Source organism: Oryctolagus cuniculus, chromosome 3 (genome assembly GCF_051225735.1).
Source record: "Oryctolagus cuniculus isolate XC-2025 breed Fujian yellow rabbit chromosome 3, ASM5122573v1, whole genome shotgun sequence".
Classification (NCBI taxonomy): Eukaryota; Metazoa; Chordata; class Mammalia; order Lagomorpha; family Leporidae; genus Oryctolagus; species Oryctolagus cuniculus.
Genome location: NC_142869.1, coordinates 50,517,204 through 50,538,173, shown reverse-complemented (window position 1 = coordinate 50,538,173; position 20,970 = coordinate 50,517,204). Strand labels below are relative to the sequence as shown.

General features: G+C 39.3%; 1 protein-coding gene across 7 annotated transcripts in view; it reads left to right on the top strand.

Annotated features, from left to right (window-relative positions):
- The window catches only part of PMS1 (PMS1 homolog 1, mismatch repair system component), a 117,345-nt gene that overhangs the window by 33,543 nt on the left and 62,832 nt on the right, over positions 1-20,970 (top strand). For 6 of the 7 annotated variants that reach the window (XM_008258829.5, XM_089330194.1, XM_051849352.3 and 3 more), the window contains exons 3-5: positions 227-378; positions 3,995-4,177; positions 16,089-16,191. In XM_008258829.5, coding sequence (XP_008257051.4) covers positions 247-378; positions 3,995-4,177; positions 16,089-16,191 — 418 coding nt within the window. In that variant the 5' untranslated portion in view covers positions 227-246. The remainder of the gene's footprint in view (positions 1-226; positions 379-3,994; positions 4,178-16,088; positions 16,192-20,970) is intronic. The other variant, XM_089330196.1, reaches the window with a different exon arrangement.

Genomic DNA, 20,970 nt, shown 5'->3' with positions numbered 1-20,970 from the left:
TTTCTGTGCAGCAGAAATCTTAGAAAGTGGAGATGATAATGGCACCTATTTCATAGGGGGTTTGTAAGAAGTAAATAATATTGTGTATGCTTATATAGCTAGACAAACAGTGAGGCTCTATAAATGTGGGCCATTAATATTGTAATAGCATTATTATTGTATCAATTCTGCTAGTCAGGAATGTTTAAAAATTCTTATTTCTGCAACTTGTATTTTTGTCTTCCAGCTCCTCAGCTAAAAGCCACAATGAAACAGTTGCCTGCAGCAACAGTTCGCCTCCTTTCAAGTTCTCAGATAATCACTTCAGTGGTCAGTGTTGTAAAAGAGCTCATTGAAAACTCATTGGATGCGGGTGCCACAAGCATAGATGTTAAATTGGTGAGTTGCCTTGAGAAGCTAAATACCTTTAAAGCAAAAAAGGGCTGGGCAATTGTTTTCTCCTTAAAATATTGCCTTTGCGTTCTTATTTTTAGCATATTGGATCCTTTGTCTTGAGCGTAAATTCTTAAAAATAAATATTAATTTAAATCAACATTGTAGCATTCTAAAGTAAATTGGAAAGCATGTTCTTTAGGACTTTATCACCTAAAACATCAATTTATTGTCTGTATGAGAGGCAGAGAGATAGACTCAGAGAGAGAGAGAGAGAGAAAGAGAAAACAAGCAAGTAAGAGAGCCACCATCTGTGACATCAGTCTTTGGAGCCAGGAGCCAGACACAGTCCAGGTCTCCCATGAGAGTGGCAGCAACCCAGTCACTTGAGCCATCGCTGCTGCCTCTCAGAGTTTGCATTGGCAAGAGCTAGAGCTGGATAATCAGCCCAGTCACTCAGATTTGGGACATGGATTTCTTAACTGTTGGGGCTAATCTAAATGCCTGCTTCCCAATATCTGTATTTTTTTACTGTCTATCCTTGGTTATTCGTGTTTGTTTGTCTTATACTCTTTTGTTCTTTATTTGTTTTCATCTAATCTTATTTTAAAACGTTTCACTTGTTGCTTGATAAATTTTGCATTTTAAAATTTAAATGCTGCTTATAAAATCATTGAATTAATATGATAGCATTCTTTGTGATGTTTCTATAAATATTTCTTTATTTTAATTGAAATTCAGAGTCAGAGTTTTTTTATTAGGCATAGCCCATGATTCAGTCTGATTAGAGTACAACTGATAATAAATATTATTGAGTTATATCTGACACATAACACATAAGAGTCTTGGATAGGATCTTTTTCTTAAATGTCTTTAAAATAAAAATATTGGTTTTGTTTTCAAAGATTTATTTATTTGAAAGACAGATGTTCCAACTGCTGGTTCACTCCCCCAATGGCCACAATGCCCACGTTGGGTGAGGCTGAAGCCAGGAGCCAGGAATTTGTGTGGGTCTCCCATGTGGATGCGGGGACCCTAGAACTTGGGTTGTCTTCTGCTGCTTTCCCAGGCACGTTAGCAGGGAGCTCGATTGGAAGTAGAGCAGCCGGGATCAAACTGGAGCCCATGTGCCATCGTATGTGGCAGCCTAACCCACTGGCGCTGCAGCATTGGTCCCAGTATTTTTTTTTTTTTTTTCGAATCAGCGAGAGTGAGCCCCCATCATCTGTTTCACTTCCCAAGTGCTCATAATGACCAGGGCTGGGCTAGGGTTGGAACTAAGAGGCAGGAGCAAAATCCGGGTCTCACAGTAGCCCAGACCAAACTACTTGAGCTATCACCTGCTGTCTTCCAGGGCCTGCATTGGAGGAAAGGTGGAGTCAGGAGCCAGAGCTGAGAATCAAGCCTAAGCACTCTGATATGGGATATGGGCATCTTAACTACTGGGCCAAATGCTAGCCCCACTCCCATTTAAAATATTTGTTTATTTATTTGGAAGAAAGACAAAATCGAGTTCCTATCCACTAGTTCACTCCCCAAATGCCCACAGCAACCAAAAGAGGGAGCTGGGAACTGCATCTAGGTGTCCCAGGTGGATGACAGGAACACAGTGACTTGAGCCATCACTGCTGCCTCCCAGGGTGTGCATTAGCAAGAAACTGGAATCAGGTGTGGAACCCAAGTGTCTCAAGCAGCCTCTTGAACATTAAGCTAAACTGTGCCAGTGCTGTGGCACAGCAGGTTAGGCTGCCATCTGCAGTGCTGGCCTCCCATTTGGGTAGCAGTTGGAGTCTGGGCTGCTCTATTTCTAATCCAGCTCTGTGCTAATGTGCCTGGGAAAGCAGTGGAAGATGACCCAAGTGTTTGGGCCCCTGCACCTACATGGGAGACCAAATGAAGCTTCTGGCTCCTGGCTTCGACCTGGCACAGCCCTGGGCACTGAGGCAACTTGGGGAATGAACCGGCAGATGGAAGATCTCTCTCTTTTCTCTGTAAATCTCACTTTCAAATAAATAAATCTTGAAAAAAAAAGGGAAAAATCTTTCTATAGTATTACTAATTCTGATTTTTAAAATAGTATACCTTTTTTAATAATTTTAAGTTACATAATACTGTATCAGGAGTGTTTTAGATAAATCAGATATACAAAGCATTAGAGGGAGAAATCAAAGATTTAATTTCTCATATTTCTCTCAATTTAAAATTAAATTGGTATTTTGGGAATAAATATTTTGTTTGTTTTATTTTATGGAGATATCATTAACTACCAAAATGCAGATCTTAAAATATAATTGACTCCAGGCATCTAAGTAAAAAGTAAAGGTCTGTTTAAATGTTTAATTAACTAGTTATGAAAACACATTTCCTCAGGACTGCTATTATTGTACAAAAGTATAATTGGTCTTACTACGTAGAGGAGCACATTTAATGTGGTTTATATAAAAGTTCTACAAAGTCAAGCCACCATCTGTGATGCCAGCATCACATATAGGCAGCAGTTTGTGTTGTAAGTGCTCCGCTTTCCATCCAGTTTCCTGTTCATGTGCCTAGGAAAGCAGCAGAGGATGGCCCAAGTAGCTGGGCCCCTGCGACTCACACACAAGACCCAGTTGAAGCTTTGGCTTGGCCCAGCCCTGGCTGTTGCAGCCCTTTGGGGAGTGAACCCAAACGAAGTAGATGAAGAGCTTTCTCTCTCTCTCTCTGTAAATCTGCCTTTCAAGTAAATCTTTAAAAATATCTACAAAGTAGATACTGATAAATGCTGAATAAATTCATAGCCAGATTTAAATATTGAATTTACTTTTATAGAAGGACTTCTACAGGCTTTGTAACACTGTTTTTAAATATAGGGACCAAAGGAGCCAGCACTGTGATGTAGCAGGTAAAGCTGATTCGTGCAGTGCCAGCATCCCATAGGGGCACTGGTTCGAGTCCCAGCTGCTCTCTGCTATGGCCTGGGATAGCAGTCAAAGATGGCCCAAGGTCTTGGGCTCCTGCACCTGCATGGGAGACCTTTAAGAAGCTCCTGGCTCCTGCCTTCGGACTGGCCCAGCTTCGGCTGTTGTAGCCATTTGGGGAGTGAACAGTGGACAGAAGACCTTTGTCTCTCTCTGTGCTTCTGCCTCTTTGTAACTCTGCCTTTTGAATAAATAAAATTGGGCCATCTTCTACTGCTTTCCCAGGCCATAGCAGAGAACTGGATTGGAAGTGGAGCAGCCGGGACTCGAACCGGCGCCCATATGGGATGCCAGCACTGCAGGCAAGTGGCTTTATCCGCTACACCACAGGGCCAGCCCCTAGGGGGCTGTAATGTATGTAATTCAGAAGAATATTTCAAGTCAAATTTAAGCATAAGTTATCATAAATAGCCAGTATAGTGAAATAATTAAAGAAACCATAAAGCTCAGACTGACTTCAGCATGAGTCTGAAGAAAACAAGGGATTTGTTCATTGTGCTCTAAGAGGCATTAGTACAGCCAAAGAACTTAAACTCTTCTTTCCATAATGTTATATGTTCATAAAAGGTAAATGACAAATTGTTTCACTTGCAGTTCCTTCTGTTTTCTAAATGTGGTTACTGATTAGTTTTTTTATGCTGAAAGTGCTTTTTAACTTTTTATAGGAAAACTATGGATTTGATAAAATTGAGGTGCGAGACAATGGTGAAGGTGTCAAGGCTGTTGATGCCCCCGTAATGGCAGTGAAGTACTATACCTCAAAAATAAACAGTCATGAGGATCTTGAACGTTTGACAACTTACGGTTTTCGTGGCGAAGCGTTGGGGTCAATTTGTTGTGTTGCTGAGGTAAGGTAGTTTATGTTAACTTTTTCAGTGATTGCATCATCACAGGATACTGACACAGTATTGGCAAAGTATGCATTTTTAAAATTATAATAAAATATACATAACATGAAATTTACCATTTTAACCATTTTTAAGTGTACAGTTCAATGGCATTCACATTTTTGTGCATCTTTCACCACTGTCCACGTCTCCAGAACTTTTTCATCATCCCAAGCTGAAACCCAATAAATAATAACTCCCCATTCTTTTCTCCCCCATCTCCTAATAATCAGTTTTCTACTTTCTGTGTCTATGAGTGTTACTGCTGTGGATAGCTCATGTAAGTGGGGTCATGTAATATTTGTTGTTTTACATCTGGCTTGTTTAACTTAGTATGATATGTCACGATTTCCTCCCTAAGGCTGAATACTGTTTTTTTTTTTTTTCAAAGATTTATTTATTTATTTGAAAGTCAGAGTTACACAGAGAGAGGAGAGGCAGAGAGAGAGAATGAGAGGTCTTCCATCTGCTGATTCACTCCCCAATTGTTTATAATGGCTGGAGCTACACTGAACCGAAGCCAGGAGCCTGGAACTTCTTCCGGGTCTCCTACACTGGTGCAGAGGCCCAAGGTCTTGGCCATCTTCTACTGTTTTCCCAGGGCATAGCAGAGAACTGGATCCAAAGTAGAGTAGCCAGGCCTCAAACCTGTGCCAATATGGGGTACCGGCACTGCAGGCAATGGCTTTACCTGCTACGCCACAGCACCGGCCCCCTGGATACTGTTTCATTGTGTATCTGTACCACATTTTGTTTATCTGTTGATGGACAGTGGGTTGCTTCCATCTTCAGCTATTGTTGGTGAATGTACAAATCTCTGAAACCTAGCTTTCAGTTCTTTGGAGTATATCCGTAGACCCAGAAATAAACTTAGCTGTGTCATGGCAGTTCTTTATTTAGTGCTGTGGAAACAGCAATGGCATTTTTCAGTGTTAATCTTTATTGGAGGAATGTTAATGTACCATTGACTTGGAAAACATGTGTTTAAAAAATTAAACATATTTAGCTGTAGAACTTCACAGAGCCTCTGCTGTCCTAATGTGCATTGTGAATCTGAGGGGAGTGGCTGACAGTAGGTACACCTATTTCACTGTGAAACTCGAGAAACATATCGCTGTTAGCACTCTAGTCAATACAGAAATACCAATAATGAGATTGTACTCCAGACATGTGAACAGACTCGATCTAGATCCTAGTAGTTAGGAGCAGATTGGATCTTGGAGCTTTTCTCTTCTGACTAATTGTGAGTGCCTATAATGTCTGTGAACCCCTGAGTTCATTGGCTGGCACACTCAGTTGCACAGTACCAACTACACTACTTTACTTTTGCTCCAGATTTTAGAACCAGTCTGCATCAAAGTGTGCATGTAACCTTGGTCTCTTCATTTCCATGTGTCTCTGTTAGATATGATTCTATGAGTCTTATTTCTTTGTGATATATTGTGTTCCCTCTGTGGGTAAGGGACTGTTTTATTGTGTGCCAGTATGTGTGGGCCAGTGAGTAACAAGATGGTTGTCAGGGTCTCTTGAGCTATTGAAGTTTGCCCAGTGGCCATATAATTCTTTATTTTAGGTTAGGCTGGAAGACTTAGGTGAGAATGTTCAAGTGCAATTAAATGATAGCACTTTATACTTAAACCAGTTCAGAGAAAGTGGCACAGACAAGAGGTAGTGTTATGCTTTTTCCTAAGTATTTGATTTTTTGGTGTTTTTAAAACTTGTCAGTAAGTTTTATTTTTTGTCAGAAAAGATAATTTGGTGTTTGTGTTTTCCACAAGGTACACATAACTTTTCAGAGCTAAAATTGGTCATAATCAGCTTTGTCTGCTAGGTGGCAGCACTAAACTTAGTCTTTATAAATATGTTGTACATGAGTCATGATTTACCTAAATCATCACAATTATGATGTTAGATGGTATCTTTGCAAGTTTTTGGCCATTGGTCACTATTTTATATCTTTAGATTATTTAAACCCACTTGCTATCAAGTGTCTTGTCTTTTATATTTGAATGGTCTTAAGGATACTTAAAATCTGAATTGCAGTTAAAATCAACAGTTACAGTTGTTTATCAGAATTACAAGAAAGTTGTCAAAGTATCAAAGTAACAAAATATACACTTCTTAAAAGACATTTTCAGTTTACACATTGCAATGCCATAGATTTATCTTAACATATCATTTTGTAGAATCTCCTTGTAAATCTTTTGGAAAACCACATAGAGATTTTTTATACGCAAACACATAGTGAATTTTTATAAATAGGTCAAGAAGCAGACATCAGCACCTTGGAATGTTGTCTCTTGCTCCTTTCCAGTCTGCTCCTCAAAGGTAACTGCTCTTCTAACCTTTTTCAGCTCAGAGTAGTTCTATCTATTTTTTCTTTTTTTTTTTTTAAGATTTATTTATTTATTTGAAAGTCAGAGTTACACGGAGAGAGGAGAGGCAGAGAGAGAGGTCTTCTATCCGATGGTTCACTACCCAATTGGCCACAACAACTGGAGCTGCGCCGATGCGAAGCCAGGAGCCAGGAGCTTCTTCCTGGTCTCCCAAGTGGGTGCAGGGCCCAACCATCTTCTACTGTTTTCCCAGGCCATAGCAGAGAGTTGGATCAGACATGGAGCAGCCGGGTCGCTCCCATATGGGATTCCGGCGCTTTGGGCTAGGGCATTAACCCGCTGCGCCACGGTGCCAGTTCCTAGTTCTTTCTATTCTTGAACTTGATATAAATGAAATCTTACAGCAGGTATACTTTTATTAGTGCTTTTAATGGTCATGTAGGTTTGATTATACCTGAAAGCTAAAGAGAATATAGAGCTGGCAGGGGCCCTGGTAGAAATGAACCCTCTTATGGCGTCCACCTCCCACATTTAAGGACTGATCACTCATCCCATAGTTGCCAAGAGTATTGGTGACTGAACTCTCAGAGCTGAGTCTCTCTCTGGAGATTGCCTGTATCTCAGCTGAAGAAGCTGCCTTAACCAGATCAGGAGAGGTTGTAAAAGCTGGGTCCCACTTCCGCACAGGAAGTCATCCCAGAGCACTTGTCAGTAAACTCCCTGTACACTCAGCCAGCCTACAATGGAGGTATTCCGTGACTCAGTATCCTCGTACTGGTGATAAGGAAATTGGGGTCTTATGATACCAAGTTCCAGGTCATCTTATCCCAACTTTAAAATGGAAGCCCCAATAGTCAACTAGTTTGTTATTGTCTTCTATACTATACAGGGTGCTTTGTGAGGTAGTTGTTTCAGAGAAACTGGTCACAGTGAAGTAAATGGAGTATGAAAATTGTTACCTATTCAGGGGTCCATAGTGTGTTCATGGCAAAACTAAAAATTCAGTTCCAATTTTGTGCCTCCTCAGTATGGAGTTCTGTACAAGAGGTCATGTTGCTTTCTTCCTAGCATGGGTATAAAGGTATCTATAAGTTTAAAAATGCCTCCACATTAAAATAATGAGTGTACCCTGACCAGCAGTGGTAGGCTTTGGAGGTAAGCTGTCAGGAGTAGTTAGGTGGGTGGGAGGATTCTGCATGGTGTTTAAGAAATACAGGAAGTAACACAGCTACATATTTGTTTAAGGTAGTTATGTTTGAAATTAAGTGTTATTCAGCAAGACTTTGCTAACTGCTTTTTGAGGAAAAAAGTTCACTTTTTAACTTAATGGCTATTATTTAGCACCCAGAAAAAGTGAAGTTTTATGTGTAGAGGTTACATATTTATTACATAGGCTCTGGTTTATTATGAAAATTTTAAAGAAATTTCGGTGACATAATAAAAACTAGTAGTTTGGTTATATTATCCACCAAACTAGCTAATACAAATAATTTTTAAGCCATATGATTGGGTGAGGATAACTTAACAACATAGTAACCTCTTTATCTTTCATCAGAGTCCCTAGGTAGTTTATTATTTATAAATTCCTAGGCTCCATCTCAGTTGCACTGAATTAAAATCCAGGGTGGCCTTTAAACCTGCATTTTCAACAAAGGCTTCCATCAATTCTTAAATCTATTAAATGTCTGAGAAACTCAGCTTGTGACCTCTTTAGAAAATTTGTCATTGTTCCTTGAGCATTTGATTAATATTTGTAGGGAGCCGGCACCGTGGCTCACTTGGTTAATCCTCCGCCTGAGGTGCCGGCATCCCATATGGGCGCCGGGTTCTAGTCCCGGTTGCTCCTCTTCCAGTCCAGCTCTCTGCTGTGGCCCAGGAGTGCAGTGGAGGATGGCCCAAGTGCTTGGGCGCCTGCACCCACATGGGAGACCAGGAGGAAGCACCTGGCTCCTGGCTTCGGGCTGGCGCAGTGCGGGCCATAGTGGCCATTTGGGGAGTGAACCAATGGAAGGAAGACCTTTCTCTCTGTCTGTCTCTCTCACTGTCTATAACTCTACCTGTCAAATAAAAAAAATACATTAATATTTGTGCAACATAAAGTAAAATTACACAGTAAGTCATTTACCAAATAACAAAATAAATTCATGGGGTTGTCAATTGTCTCAGGCTCAGTAGATTGATAGTAACTGGGATATAGTTTTGTTACGCTGTTCCATTGCCATCATTCAGATCTCCAGTTGTTGAGATTGCACAGTTAGATTATTTTATGCATGTTAGTAATTTCAGTTAATAAAAGGAAAAATTAAATCGGACTCTAAGCAAAATTGACCACAGAAATATAAAGCACATCTAATTCTGTATTCTTTATATACTTAAAAAGAACAAGCAGTTTTATGATTTGTCAATTGTAAAATAACTTCCAGCCTTGTACTTAACTATCCAAAGATCTTTTTATAACTTTGGAGCAAACTATTGATATTTTAAAATGAAATCTCTTTTTCCATAGGTATGATGAATGTTAAGTCTATCACATAACACAAATAATTGCTTTCTTTAAAATCTTAACAGTAAGCATCACTTCTTTTGAAATTTATTGTTTATGGAGAAATAATTTTGACATATTTGTCATTCTTTAGTCAAGTACTGATTACTGAGCATAGTGATTAGAATGTACTAGAGATAGTGAAAATCCTGTTTGGACATTATAAAAATCATGATAAAAGATTTCCTTTATGGGCTGATGTTTTATGTATATTACAAGTGATACTTTTCCCTCCAAAGAAGGGTTTACAAAACTCACTCAATCTTTTTTGACTAGATTTTAAATGAAAGTTAAATTATACCTTGATATTAGTAGGAATACAAAACAGTTTTGTTTCCTTAAAAATCAGAAGAGGAGGCAGGCATTTGGTGCAGTAGTTAATATGCTACTTGGGATACCTGCATCCCATGCCAGAGTTCCTGATTCAAGTCGCCTTCAGCTTCCAAGCAAGCTTTCTGATAATGTACACGCTGGAAAGTATCAGATTATGGCTGAAGTACCTGCATCCATGCCCCCTATGTGGGAGATCCAGATTGAGTTCCTGGCTTTTGGGTTTGACCTGGCCCAGCCCTCGTAGTTGGGGACAGTTGAGGAGTGAACTAGCAGATAGAAGGATCTATTGCTCTTTCTCTTTCTCTGTCTGTCTTTCAAATAAAGTGAAAATAAATACAATTTTTAAAAATCAAATCAAGCTCTGAACCAGGCTTTAGAAGCCTAATTCTAAATTCTGGTGTGTTGCAGTGGGCATTGTGGCTCAGCAAGTTAAGCTGCCTCTTAGGATGTCCGTGTCCCATATTGAAGTGCTGATTCAGGTCCCGGCACTTCCATTTCCAGGCTTCCTGCTAATGCATTCGGGAAGGCAGTGGGTGATGGTTCATGTGCTTTGACCCCTGCCACCCATGTGAGGCACCTGGTTGTAGATCTAGGCCCCTGGCTTTGGCCGGCCCAGTCCTGGCGCTTGCCGGTATTTGGGGAGTGAAGCAGCAGATAGAAGATATTCTCTCTTTCTCTCTGCCTCTCCCCTTCTCCTTCTCCCTCCCTTCTCCTTCTCCCCTTCCTCTTCTCTGTCCCCCTCCCCTCACCTTCCCCTTCTCTGTCCCTATCCTCCTCCTCCTGTCCTCTGCCTCCTCTCCCCCTCCCTGTCCCCCTCTCTCTCCCCTCCCCCTCCCAGTCCTCCTCTCCTTCTGTGTGAATGTGTGTGTGTCTCCCTCTGCCTTTCAAGTAAATGAAAATAAATAAACATTTTTAAAAATCCCAGGTATTTCAAAAGATACTTGATCAAATGCATAAAAAAAGTTTTGTAAGGTTTTTACCTACAGAGTGATAATGACTTGAAAGTCAGTAAAGTAGTACATATTATAATCTTGAATACTGTCATGGGTCATACAGATGAAAGTCGTTTCTACTCTGGATTTGAATGTGAAAACAGTATGCTGCAGTATTGTATAGGTAATGAAATCACCCAATTGGCTTAATCCCTTGTCTGCAATCAGTGTTTCACTTCAGCATTCCAAGTGCATGCATATTCCTCTACATCTTGGGAATGCCTTTCTACAGTTCAGCAGCCATTCATTCATACATAAATTCCTTCTCATTTTCAGCAGAGGTCTTCATTCTGTAGTACATGTTCATTTTTCCTTCTCTCGTTTTTCCCTCAGAGGAAACAGAAAAGTTGCCAGCCAACCTCTCTATGTAGCATTCATATTTATTGACCTATTCATCCAACATTTTAAAAAGTTACAGCATTCTTCTGTCCTATCACATTCATTATACATTAATTTTGTGATGAGATCATAGAGGACCTATAGGTTTGCTTTTTGTTTACATTACCTTGAGTCTCCATAGCCTAGAGGGGCATAATAGGAGAGTATATCAACCTGTCTGGAATGTGGACGTTTGGCCTCCCTTATTTGTGTCCCGCGTGCTTTGAGAGGGTGAGGAAAGCTCCTGGCACCATTCTGTTGACTCCAAACCAAGCAGCTGACTCCGGACTCCTTTTCCAGCGCAGGTTGCCTCTTCTGTGCTTCGTAGCCTTCATAGTAGAGCTTCGGGTAGAATAGGCATACGAATTTTCAAGCAGTTTGAATATTCTGCTTCCTCGCAAGTAATAGAACTCTACTGAAAGGTAAAATCCAGGGCTAAGATCTTTCTGTTGCTGGTCTCCCTGTAGAAGAGTACCTGGGCACAGTTTGTGAACTCAGAGTACTTACATTAGTTAGCATACAACTGCACAGGCAGGCAGGCATACTCACGCTCAGGAAGACGGACGGTTCAGTCATCCTGGCAATGGTCCATCTGAATTGTGAAATAGCGTATTTATCCTGGTTTTCAGACCCATATTTTGGTGCCAAAACATTCATGTAAAAGCCCAGAAAACTGAAAGACTATCTTAGTTACCTTAAGTGAATTATTGTCAAGAGAAGGATTTTGCTTAAATCATTAGGATATAGCTTAAGTTTTAAATCTAGTTTCTATCTAAACATTGAAGAAAAACTGGGCTTATCTAAAATTTAAGTACATTTATGTAATTTTAATTTTGTAATAATACTGTTGTTTCTTGAAATTTAATAACTTGGCCAGTTTCTAACAACAGATAACTGCTAAGGATTCTCACAACTGATAACTTCTAAGGACTTCTTAAAACCTCTGCTTTTAAGAGGCCAGCACTGTGGCATAGAGGGTCCAGCTACTGCCTGCAGTGCCAGCATTCCATATGGGCGCTAGTTCAAGTCCCAGCTATTTCACTTCCACTCCAGCTCTCTGTTGTGGCCAGGGAGGGCAGTGGAGGATAGCCCAAGTCTTTGGACCCCTGCACCCACGTGGGAGACCCCAAGGAAACTCCAGCCTCCTGGCTTTGGATTGGCCCAGCTCCAGCCATTGTGGCTATCCGGGGAGTGAACCAGCAGGTAGAAGACGTCTCTGTCTGTCTCCCTCTGTAATGCTGCCTTTCAAATAAATAACTCTTCTTAAAAAAAAAAAAATATACTGATTTTCTTTGTTTCCACTCTTGACATCACCAGATTCAACTTAGTGTGACAATTCTTCAGTGTCTGGTAAGAGTCAGCAGTAATGTTTGTCGTACTCGATATGCTGCTACTGATGGAGTTACTGCAGGTTCACATGCTAGCCGCTGCACTGCTAACACATTGAACCTATGCCTGGTCCAAAAAAAGGTTCCTGCACAGGATACAGGGTCATATGATGAAATGAACTTTTGAAATACAATTCCTTCCTCTAGGGAACACATTGTATTTCATGAATTTATGAAACATGCTTATGTCTTTAGCCTTGAATTACAAAGCAGTTTCTACCCAAATAAATGTTTGGAACACCCTACAAATTGTAATTTCAAAGATATTGGAAAATAATGTGTCCTTTTTTAATTTTAGCATAAATATTACGTTATGAACACTAAAGTTCTATTTTGCTTTTTTAGCACCTTAATTATTCATCTAGGCTGTGTTTTTACCATGCACTAATATGTTTAAAGGACAAACAAAGTAATATCTTATAAAATGCTTTGAAGTCATTAAAGCAAAATCCCGTATAACATACAGTATTAGCATCATCTTCATCTTCCCATAAAGATAATAGTGTAATCTTTTATTCAGGACCATTTGGAAGCCATTGGCAAAGTTAGCACTGGAACTGAGAGTTCCAGGGCGGCCTTTGCTTAGTGATACCAGTTTTACGTCAGGTGACTAGCTCTTTGGAGAATAGAAATAGAATTAAGTTGACCTTGGCATCTTGTAGAAATGGTTGGTTAAATGTAGAAGTGCTTTTGCCAGTCATGGAATCATTAAACAGGAAAGGAAATCTCTGTTTCTATCCTAACATATTTAGGCAGAGGAGCTGCATCTTTGTAGTTTTGAACAGATTTTACTAAAGGAAATCACTATTGGGCACACTGAAATTTTTATTAGCAAAGAAGATTAAGGATAATTATCATGAGGCTCAAGTAGCTGAAGCTCTGCCACCCGTGTACAATACCTGGATTGAGTTCATGACTCCCAGCTTCCATCTGGCCCAGGCCTGGCCATTGTGGACATTTGGGGAGTAAACCAGTGGATAGAGGCTCCCAGTTTCTTTCTCTCTCTCTTTCTCTCTCTCTCCATCTCTTTCTCTCTCAAATAAAAGATTATTTATCAGGAAACTTTAAAATTCTCCAGCTTTTCAAGCATGGAATGGATTTTTGAAAGAAGTAGAACAATTACTTAAGAGTACACATAGGAAAAAAAAAGTACACATAGATTCACAACTGCTTTGGTACATTGGTTTCTTTGGGAACATTTATCACAGAAGTAGTGGCTTGACACAGTGCTACCTAGTAAGAGTTTTACTGACTGCTAGAGAAAACTCCAACAGACTGTGCTAAATATACTGTAAGCTAGAGAAGCCATATTGGGGGTGGGGAGTAGGAAAGCTCTTGTATTGCCTGCATGGAACTTACCGTTTTCTACAGAGCCAGGGAGCCCACAGTGAATCTGCTTGGTTAGAGTGTCAGAACCATCACATGTAGATCCAAGGGCACTCAGACTTCTGGCGGAGGAGCTAGATCTTTGTAGTTTTGAAATTAGGTAGATTTATTTTAGGATATCTGAGTCTGTTGAGTGCAAGGATGGTCAACAAAGATTACTCCCAGTTTTGGGTCATCTTTGCTCACCAGATGTGTGAAGACTCCCTGAACCCCATTCCTCCTGGCTTTCCCACCAACATCTCCATTTCCTACCTTTGTATTTTTCTGGCAAAGGTACATTTTATTATTGTTGCCCTCCTGCTGATATCATGAGGTAGGTAATCAGAATGCTGAGGGAGAGTGTAGCCCAAAGAGTGCAGATATTCTTAAACATATATTTCCAAGATTAACATCTGAGGAAATATTTTCATGCTGAATTTCCATTTCCTCTCAACTTACATGTTTTAATGCTAATTTTTTTTTAAGATTTATGTATTTATTTATTTATCTGAAAGTCAGAGTTAGAGAGAAAGAGAGAGATCCTCTGTCTGCTGGTTTACTCCCCAAATGGCTACAATGGCCAGGGCTGGGCCAGACTGAAGCCAGGAGCTTCTTCTAGTTCTCCCAGGACCCATTCACTTGGACCATCTTCCACTGGTTTCCCAGACATATTAGCAGGGAGCTAGATTGGAAATGGAGCAGCTGGTACTTGAACCAGCACTCATATGGGATGCTAGCACTGCAGGTGGCAGCTTAACCTGCTATGCACAACCCTGGCCCCTAAGTTTTCTAATTAATAAAAATTTACACTTAATGAAATTAAACCTTGGGTTTAAGGAAAAAAATGTACATAAATATATATGTATATAATTTAAATTTTATGTTTTCGAACCATAAACTCAAAATGCAGGAAGTGTAGTTTTACACAAAATAAAAGGAAGAGGAAATAATAACTTTACAAAAGTATAGCATACTGGCCAGCAAGTTTATGAAATAGTCTTCTGTTAAAAAACAAGTTCATCTGTGCAGTTGAGGTACTTGCCTTTACAAATCTAAGTCATACGGAACCGGCACTGTGGTGTAGTACGTTAAACCTCCGCCTGAGGTGCTGGCATCCATATGGGTGCTGGTTTTTGTCCTGGCTGCTCCTCTTCCAATCCAGCCCTCTGCTAATGGCCTGAGAAAGCAATAGAAGATGGCCCGAGTGCTTGGGCCCCTGAATTCCCATGGAAGATTGAGAAGAAGCTCCTGGATCCTGGCTTCGGATCAATCCAGCTCCAACCATTGTAGCTGTTTGGGGAGTGAACCAGCAGATGGAAGATTCTCTCTCTCCTTTCTCTTTCTCTCTTTCCTCTGCTGCTGCCTCTCTCTAACTCTGCCTTTCAAATAAATAAATAAATCTTTAAAAATATAAATGTATAAGCTGGAGCAGGTATCGTCTGTGTCCTACATTGGAATGCCTGGGTTTGATTCCTGACTCTAGCTTCTTGCCAATGCAGATCCTGGAAAGCAGCATAGCAGTGCTGGTGCAAGTAATTTGGTTCCTGCCACCCTCCTGGGAGACCTTGATTGTGTTTTTGGCTCCAACCCCTACCATTGCAGGCATTTGAGGAATGAATCAGTGAATGGGGTCTCTTTCTCTCCCTCCACCCCAAATAAATTTAAAAAAAAATTTTTTTAAATAGGGAACCAGTGTAGTGTAGTGAGTTTAGCTGCCACTTAGAATTCTAACATCACACACATTGGAGCTACTCCACATCCAGTCCAGCTTCCTACTGATGCACCTGGGAAGGCAGCAGAAGATGGCCTAACTTCTTGAGCCTCTGCTACTAAATGTGGGAAACTCGGATGGGAGTTCTTGGCTCCTGGCTTCAGCGTGACCTAGCCTTGGCTTTTGTGGCCATTTAAGGAGTTAACCAGTGGATGGAAGACCTCCTTCTTCTCTCCCTCCCTCCCTGTCACTTTGTCTTTCAAATAAATAAGTCTTCTTTTTTAAAAAAAATGAAAGTAGGGCCAGCATTTTGGCACATTGGGCTAAGCCACTGCCTGTAATACTGGCATTCTATAGGAATACCAGTTCTAATACTGGCTACTACAGTTCTAATCCTGCTCCCTGCTAATGTGCCTGGGGAAGTAGCAGTGGATGACCCAAGTACTTGGGTCCCTGGCACCCATGTGGGAGACCTTCATGGAGTTCTTGACTCCTGGCTTTGGCCTTGCCCAGTTCTGACTGTTGTGGCCATTTGGGGAGTGACCCAGGGAATGGCAGGTCTCTCCCTGGCCCCCCATCTCTGTAACTTTGCCTTTCAAATGAAATAAATAAATCCTTTTAAAAATTAAAGAAATAAAAGCTGGAGCATTGCTTATTAATATAAACCTAAGGAATATTATAAGAGAAGTATTCTTAAGAATTTATCAAGTAAAATGTTTTTCAGTATTAAGTAAATACATTTTGTAATTTATTTCAAATCCAACTTGATAATTAACTCATTGCAATATCTAAAATGATAATTTGAGTTTTTTTTTTTTTATTTCTAGGTTTCAATTACAACAAGGACAGCTGCTGATAATTTTAGCACCCAGTATGTTTTAGATAGCAGTGGCCACATAATTTCTCAAAAACCTTCACATCTTGGTCAAGGTAAAAGAGTAGTTTTGTGCATTCTTTACCTTTTCTGTCTTGATTGTTGAACAAAAATTTTACTTCTTGAGTTCAAATGTATTACCTTGGAATTAGCCTTGATAAAAACTAGTTTAAGCATTCAACCTGACTACAGCCACCAATCTCTTAAATCTTATGAGTTGTCTTCAAGGGGAGCTATATCCTCAAGAGGAGCTACATGAGAGACTGGACAGCACTGTGGATCACTTACTCATCTGTAAAATCTATCAGTGTTTATTTTACTCTTGTTGGATGAGGAGTGTCTTCTTTTTATATTTTATTTTATGTTTTATTCAAACAACAGAAAGATCATTGGGTAATGATGATAGTAAACTATACCATCAAAATAGCCTGATTAAAGCATTTAAGATATATTTGCTTATCAAAAACTTCGAACATACATAACTAGATGAAATAGTTCATTGTTCAGTTTCAATACTTATCAGCTCATTGCTGAATTCCTCTCATCTAATACCTTCACCCATTTCTTCCTTCCCTGTGTTATTTTGAAGCAAATAAATACATTAATTACTGTTATTTTACTGTTTAACATGTAGTGTTAGTATATTTTAAGTGATACCTTTTACTTTCTTCTGACAACTTTATTTTTTTAAGAGAAAAATTCTTTAGGCTTGGGTTTCTTTTTTTTTTTTTTTGACAGGAAGAGTGGACAGTGAGAGAGAGACAGAGAGAAAGGTCTTCCTTTGCCGTTGGTTCACCCTCCAATGGCCGCCGCGGCCGGCGCACCGCGCTGATCCGATGGCAGGAGCCAGGTGCTTCTCCTGGTCTCCCATGGGGTGCAGGGCCCAAGGACCTGGGCCATCCTCCACTGCACTCCCTGGCCACAGCAGAGAGCTGGCCTGGAAGAGGGAACCAGGACAGAATCCGGTGCCCCGACCGGGACTAGAACCCGGTGTGCCGGCACCGCAAGGCGGAGGATTAGCCTGTTGAGCCGCGGTGCTGGCCTAGGCTTGGGTTTCACACATCTCCTTTATTCTTTTACTAATTTCTAGTAATGGGATGATTAAAGTTAAGAGAATGTTAAAGGTACAATGACCTCTTTAGAGTCATGTTCAGAAGAAATATTAGATCTAAAGGGGACTTAAGACTTTAATGGGACTTTAAGGGGACTTTAATGAGTTTTTTGTTGTTTAGCCTTCTCTAATTTATATTGTAAATTCATGTTTAATTTTGTGATTCCCATTTTAATTTACCAAACTACTGTGTTTTTTCCTGTGGTTTCTTCCTTAAATTATTGGATATTACATTTTTAAAACATAACTTCTGTTTTCATTGAAGTTTATTTTCTTATATCTTAATACTCATACCAAATTCTCTCACTTTTTCTCTTTATAAATCCTCAGCCTAGGTACTGATTACTTTTGCTCATTAGAAAGTAATATTTTTGTGTCCATGTCAGGGAAATAGGGAACTCCTAAGAAAATATATTATTTTTTCTCATGTATTTAATGAAATAGAGCCCAAGTCCAGTAACTTTATGATTTAATATATAATAATAAATGTAGTACATATTTAAATTAACATAAGAGGTTGTAACTCCTTTTCTGTGTATTGAAGTTTAGGTCAGAGGGAAGGCATTTTAAAAAATGTGGTCCCACTCCAGCAATGTTCTGAACCCATGTCTTAGTAGTTCAAATTAGGAAACCATTAGGAGGTATTTGAGTGGCTATCCAGTAGAGTACTTTGAAGTAATCTAGTCACCTTATAAAACTTAAATGTATTTATTTTTATCTTAGTAGTAACCAGTCTAATCTGGAGGGCCAGTGGCTCCGCATCGCTCATGCTTCTCATGCTTTTCTGTGTTCATCTCCATGGGAACTATGAAATAACAATCCTTCAATATGGAATCCACCTGATTTTTGCCCTTTGGCTGGTTGATTTTTCTTTTCCTGCTGATCTCAAACTTCTACCTTTAGTTAGTGAGACCAGGTTTTCGTATTAGGCATTTTGATAGTCACTAAATGAAGTTGACTTTCTTCAGCATATTCCTTTTACATTTAGAAAAAACATACTTGGAAGGTCAGTAGTTGCACAACTAGTAATTGCCTTTCATAACTCACTTTTTTCATCTAATTACCATTGACTGGTTAGAAAAACAAAAAAATCAGTCTAATTTCAAATATCTTTAGGGGGACATACTCATGCTATGCAAGTCCACAGACACTTTCAAAAGCCTTTCACATTTTTATGCCCTTGGTGCTGATAGTTTTTGAGTGATTGAATCGCAGACTCACATTTCACCAGCTGTCATTCAGCTTCCATTTAAATATTTTCTGTGTAAGATAAAACTACAGTTCAACTATCCTAATTTATACCTGTGCATTGAAGGGTTCTTGTAGGTTATTTTCTGCTGTGGTGTGAACATCTATGCTTAGCAGTTACACTTCATATCCTCCAGTGGGGCACAGCCTATACACAGCATCAGTGTAGGTGAAGGAACAACTTAAACAAAATCTTATTTAGGTATCCTTGCCCTTTTAAAAATCATTTTAAAATGCTTAAAAATAGTTTACTGGGAATTCCAGCTCTGGTTCCTTGCATGTAGGCATTTGGCTGTTTTTGATTTGTATATTTAATAGTATGTCATTTTTTAATTGCCTTTATTTGATGTTCATTTCTACTTTAGAACTTTGTTAAAAGCTAGCAAGAAATATAGAGAAAAGTCTCCAGCCTTGAAATTCATTTACCAGGAATGCTGACTAAATTATGTCTTAGTGGTATCTTTTTCTGTCATCACTTCTAGTCTCTTTACCCTATATAAAAAGAATTAAGCTTTTAAATTGATTTATCCTCCTGGACAAATTGTCTTAATATCTGCTACTTTTTCTGTCATAGGAATTTCTCATATCAAAAATATCATATTTAAAATGTTGTGATCAGGGAATTTTCTTCCCCTATACTGTTATTAGAGTACAACATCATGTTTTTTTGTAAATTTCTGCTATGTGTGATTGTGTATATACTGAAAGATCTTTTCATCATAATTTAAGAATGGAACTTTTAATTCATTTGAAAATTTAAGAAAGCTTTCTGATGTACTCAAACACCTACTCTTATATTAGGAGTATAAAGAGCTGTCTTTATAAATGGCATAGCAGGGTCACATAAAAATACAACAGGGAGCATATTATAGAGTGCAGTTTAATTATGGTGTTTGTAGAATGTGCTAAAGTTACAGAACTGAGCAGATCTCTTGTAAAATATGATCGTTTACTGGGCCTCCTCCTTACTGGCCAGTATTACTTGGCACTTTTATTTTCATGGATACACATTTCATTTGGAATCAGAAAAGTAACTTCTGTCAGTAAGTTTTATTCAGACATGTAATTCTCATCTTATTAGTAGTTCCAGATTTACTCTGAGAGGATGGTTTTAGGTGCTAAAATAATAATTTAACATTCAGATTAAGTGTACTGTGGTCTTTGATGTAGAACATTTAAATACACAAATATCTTTTTTTACTTTTATGAACACATTTGTGTTTTATTCTGTGGATTTCTGCCTTCCTTCCTTCCTTCTATCCACAGCCACAATAGATGACATTGTATTTGTCATCTAGGAACTCATAGACTTGTAGGGAACGCAGACAATTAAAAGGTAATGACATTGAAAATGAAGCTACCAGCTGCATCTAGGGAGCTTAGCAAGTGTTTCACAAAAGATAATTGAGTTTGAAGATGAATAGGTAAGAAGGTGTAGGAGTATAACCTTTCAGTAAGAGAAAAAAGCATATAGATTTCAAAAGACCGTTGCTCTCTGTGTAGCAATTAAGAAAGAGACCATATTTTTAAAAACTTAAATTTTTCTTTAAACAAGTTGAAAATCTGTGTCACTAGGAGGAACCAGCTGAGGTGTTTTGTTTTTTTTTTTTAATTTTTGTTTCCTTTTTTTTTTTTTTAAAGTACTTATTTGTTTGAAAAGTAGAGACAGAGATCTTCAACCTGCTGGTTCATTTTCCAAATTCTCACACCAGTCAGGGCTTTGGCCAAGCCAAAACCAGGAGCCAGAAACTGAATCCAAGCTTCCCACCTGGGTGACAGGGACCCACTTACCTGACCCATCACTGCTGCTTCCCAGGAAGTACATTAGCAAGAAGCTGGAATCATGAGCAGAGCGGAGACTCCAACCCTGGTCTCTCCATTATGGAGTGCAGGCATCGCAAGCAGGTTAAGCCAAACACATGCCCCTCATTTGAACTTTTAATAGTCACATGTGGGCTGACATAGCAGGTTGTAATATAGTATCCTCAAACACAGTGCAAGTTTGCCCTTTACAGTGAATCTTTTCAGAACTTCTGCTGAATAAGCAGTGCTGAAAAAGTTGGGACTGAGTTAAAGAAAGAAAGCTCTTAAAGCCTTGCTAGAAGAAGAGACCTGATTGCATCCTCAAGACATCTGAAACCAGTGGTGAACTGGAACTAAATAAAGGGGCGGCTTAGCTGCAACTCAGATAAACTCCTGAACAGACTGAAGAGATTTGTTCTTCCTGCTTGACAGGAAACAGAGTACTTGGGTGAGGGGCATGAAAGATGTAATTATCTTTTTCAGTATCATTCTTTGGTACACAGTCTGGCAAAAATAAAAATTTGGAGAGGAAAGGAAAATGGGACCCATAATTAGGGGAATAAAATATTGTAAGCAAATTACAGATGACCAAAATATTTGAATTTGAGAATTTCAAAAACAACTGTTGGGGATGGTGTTGTGGCATAGTGTGTTAATACAGTGCAGCATCCCA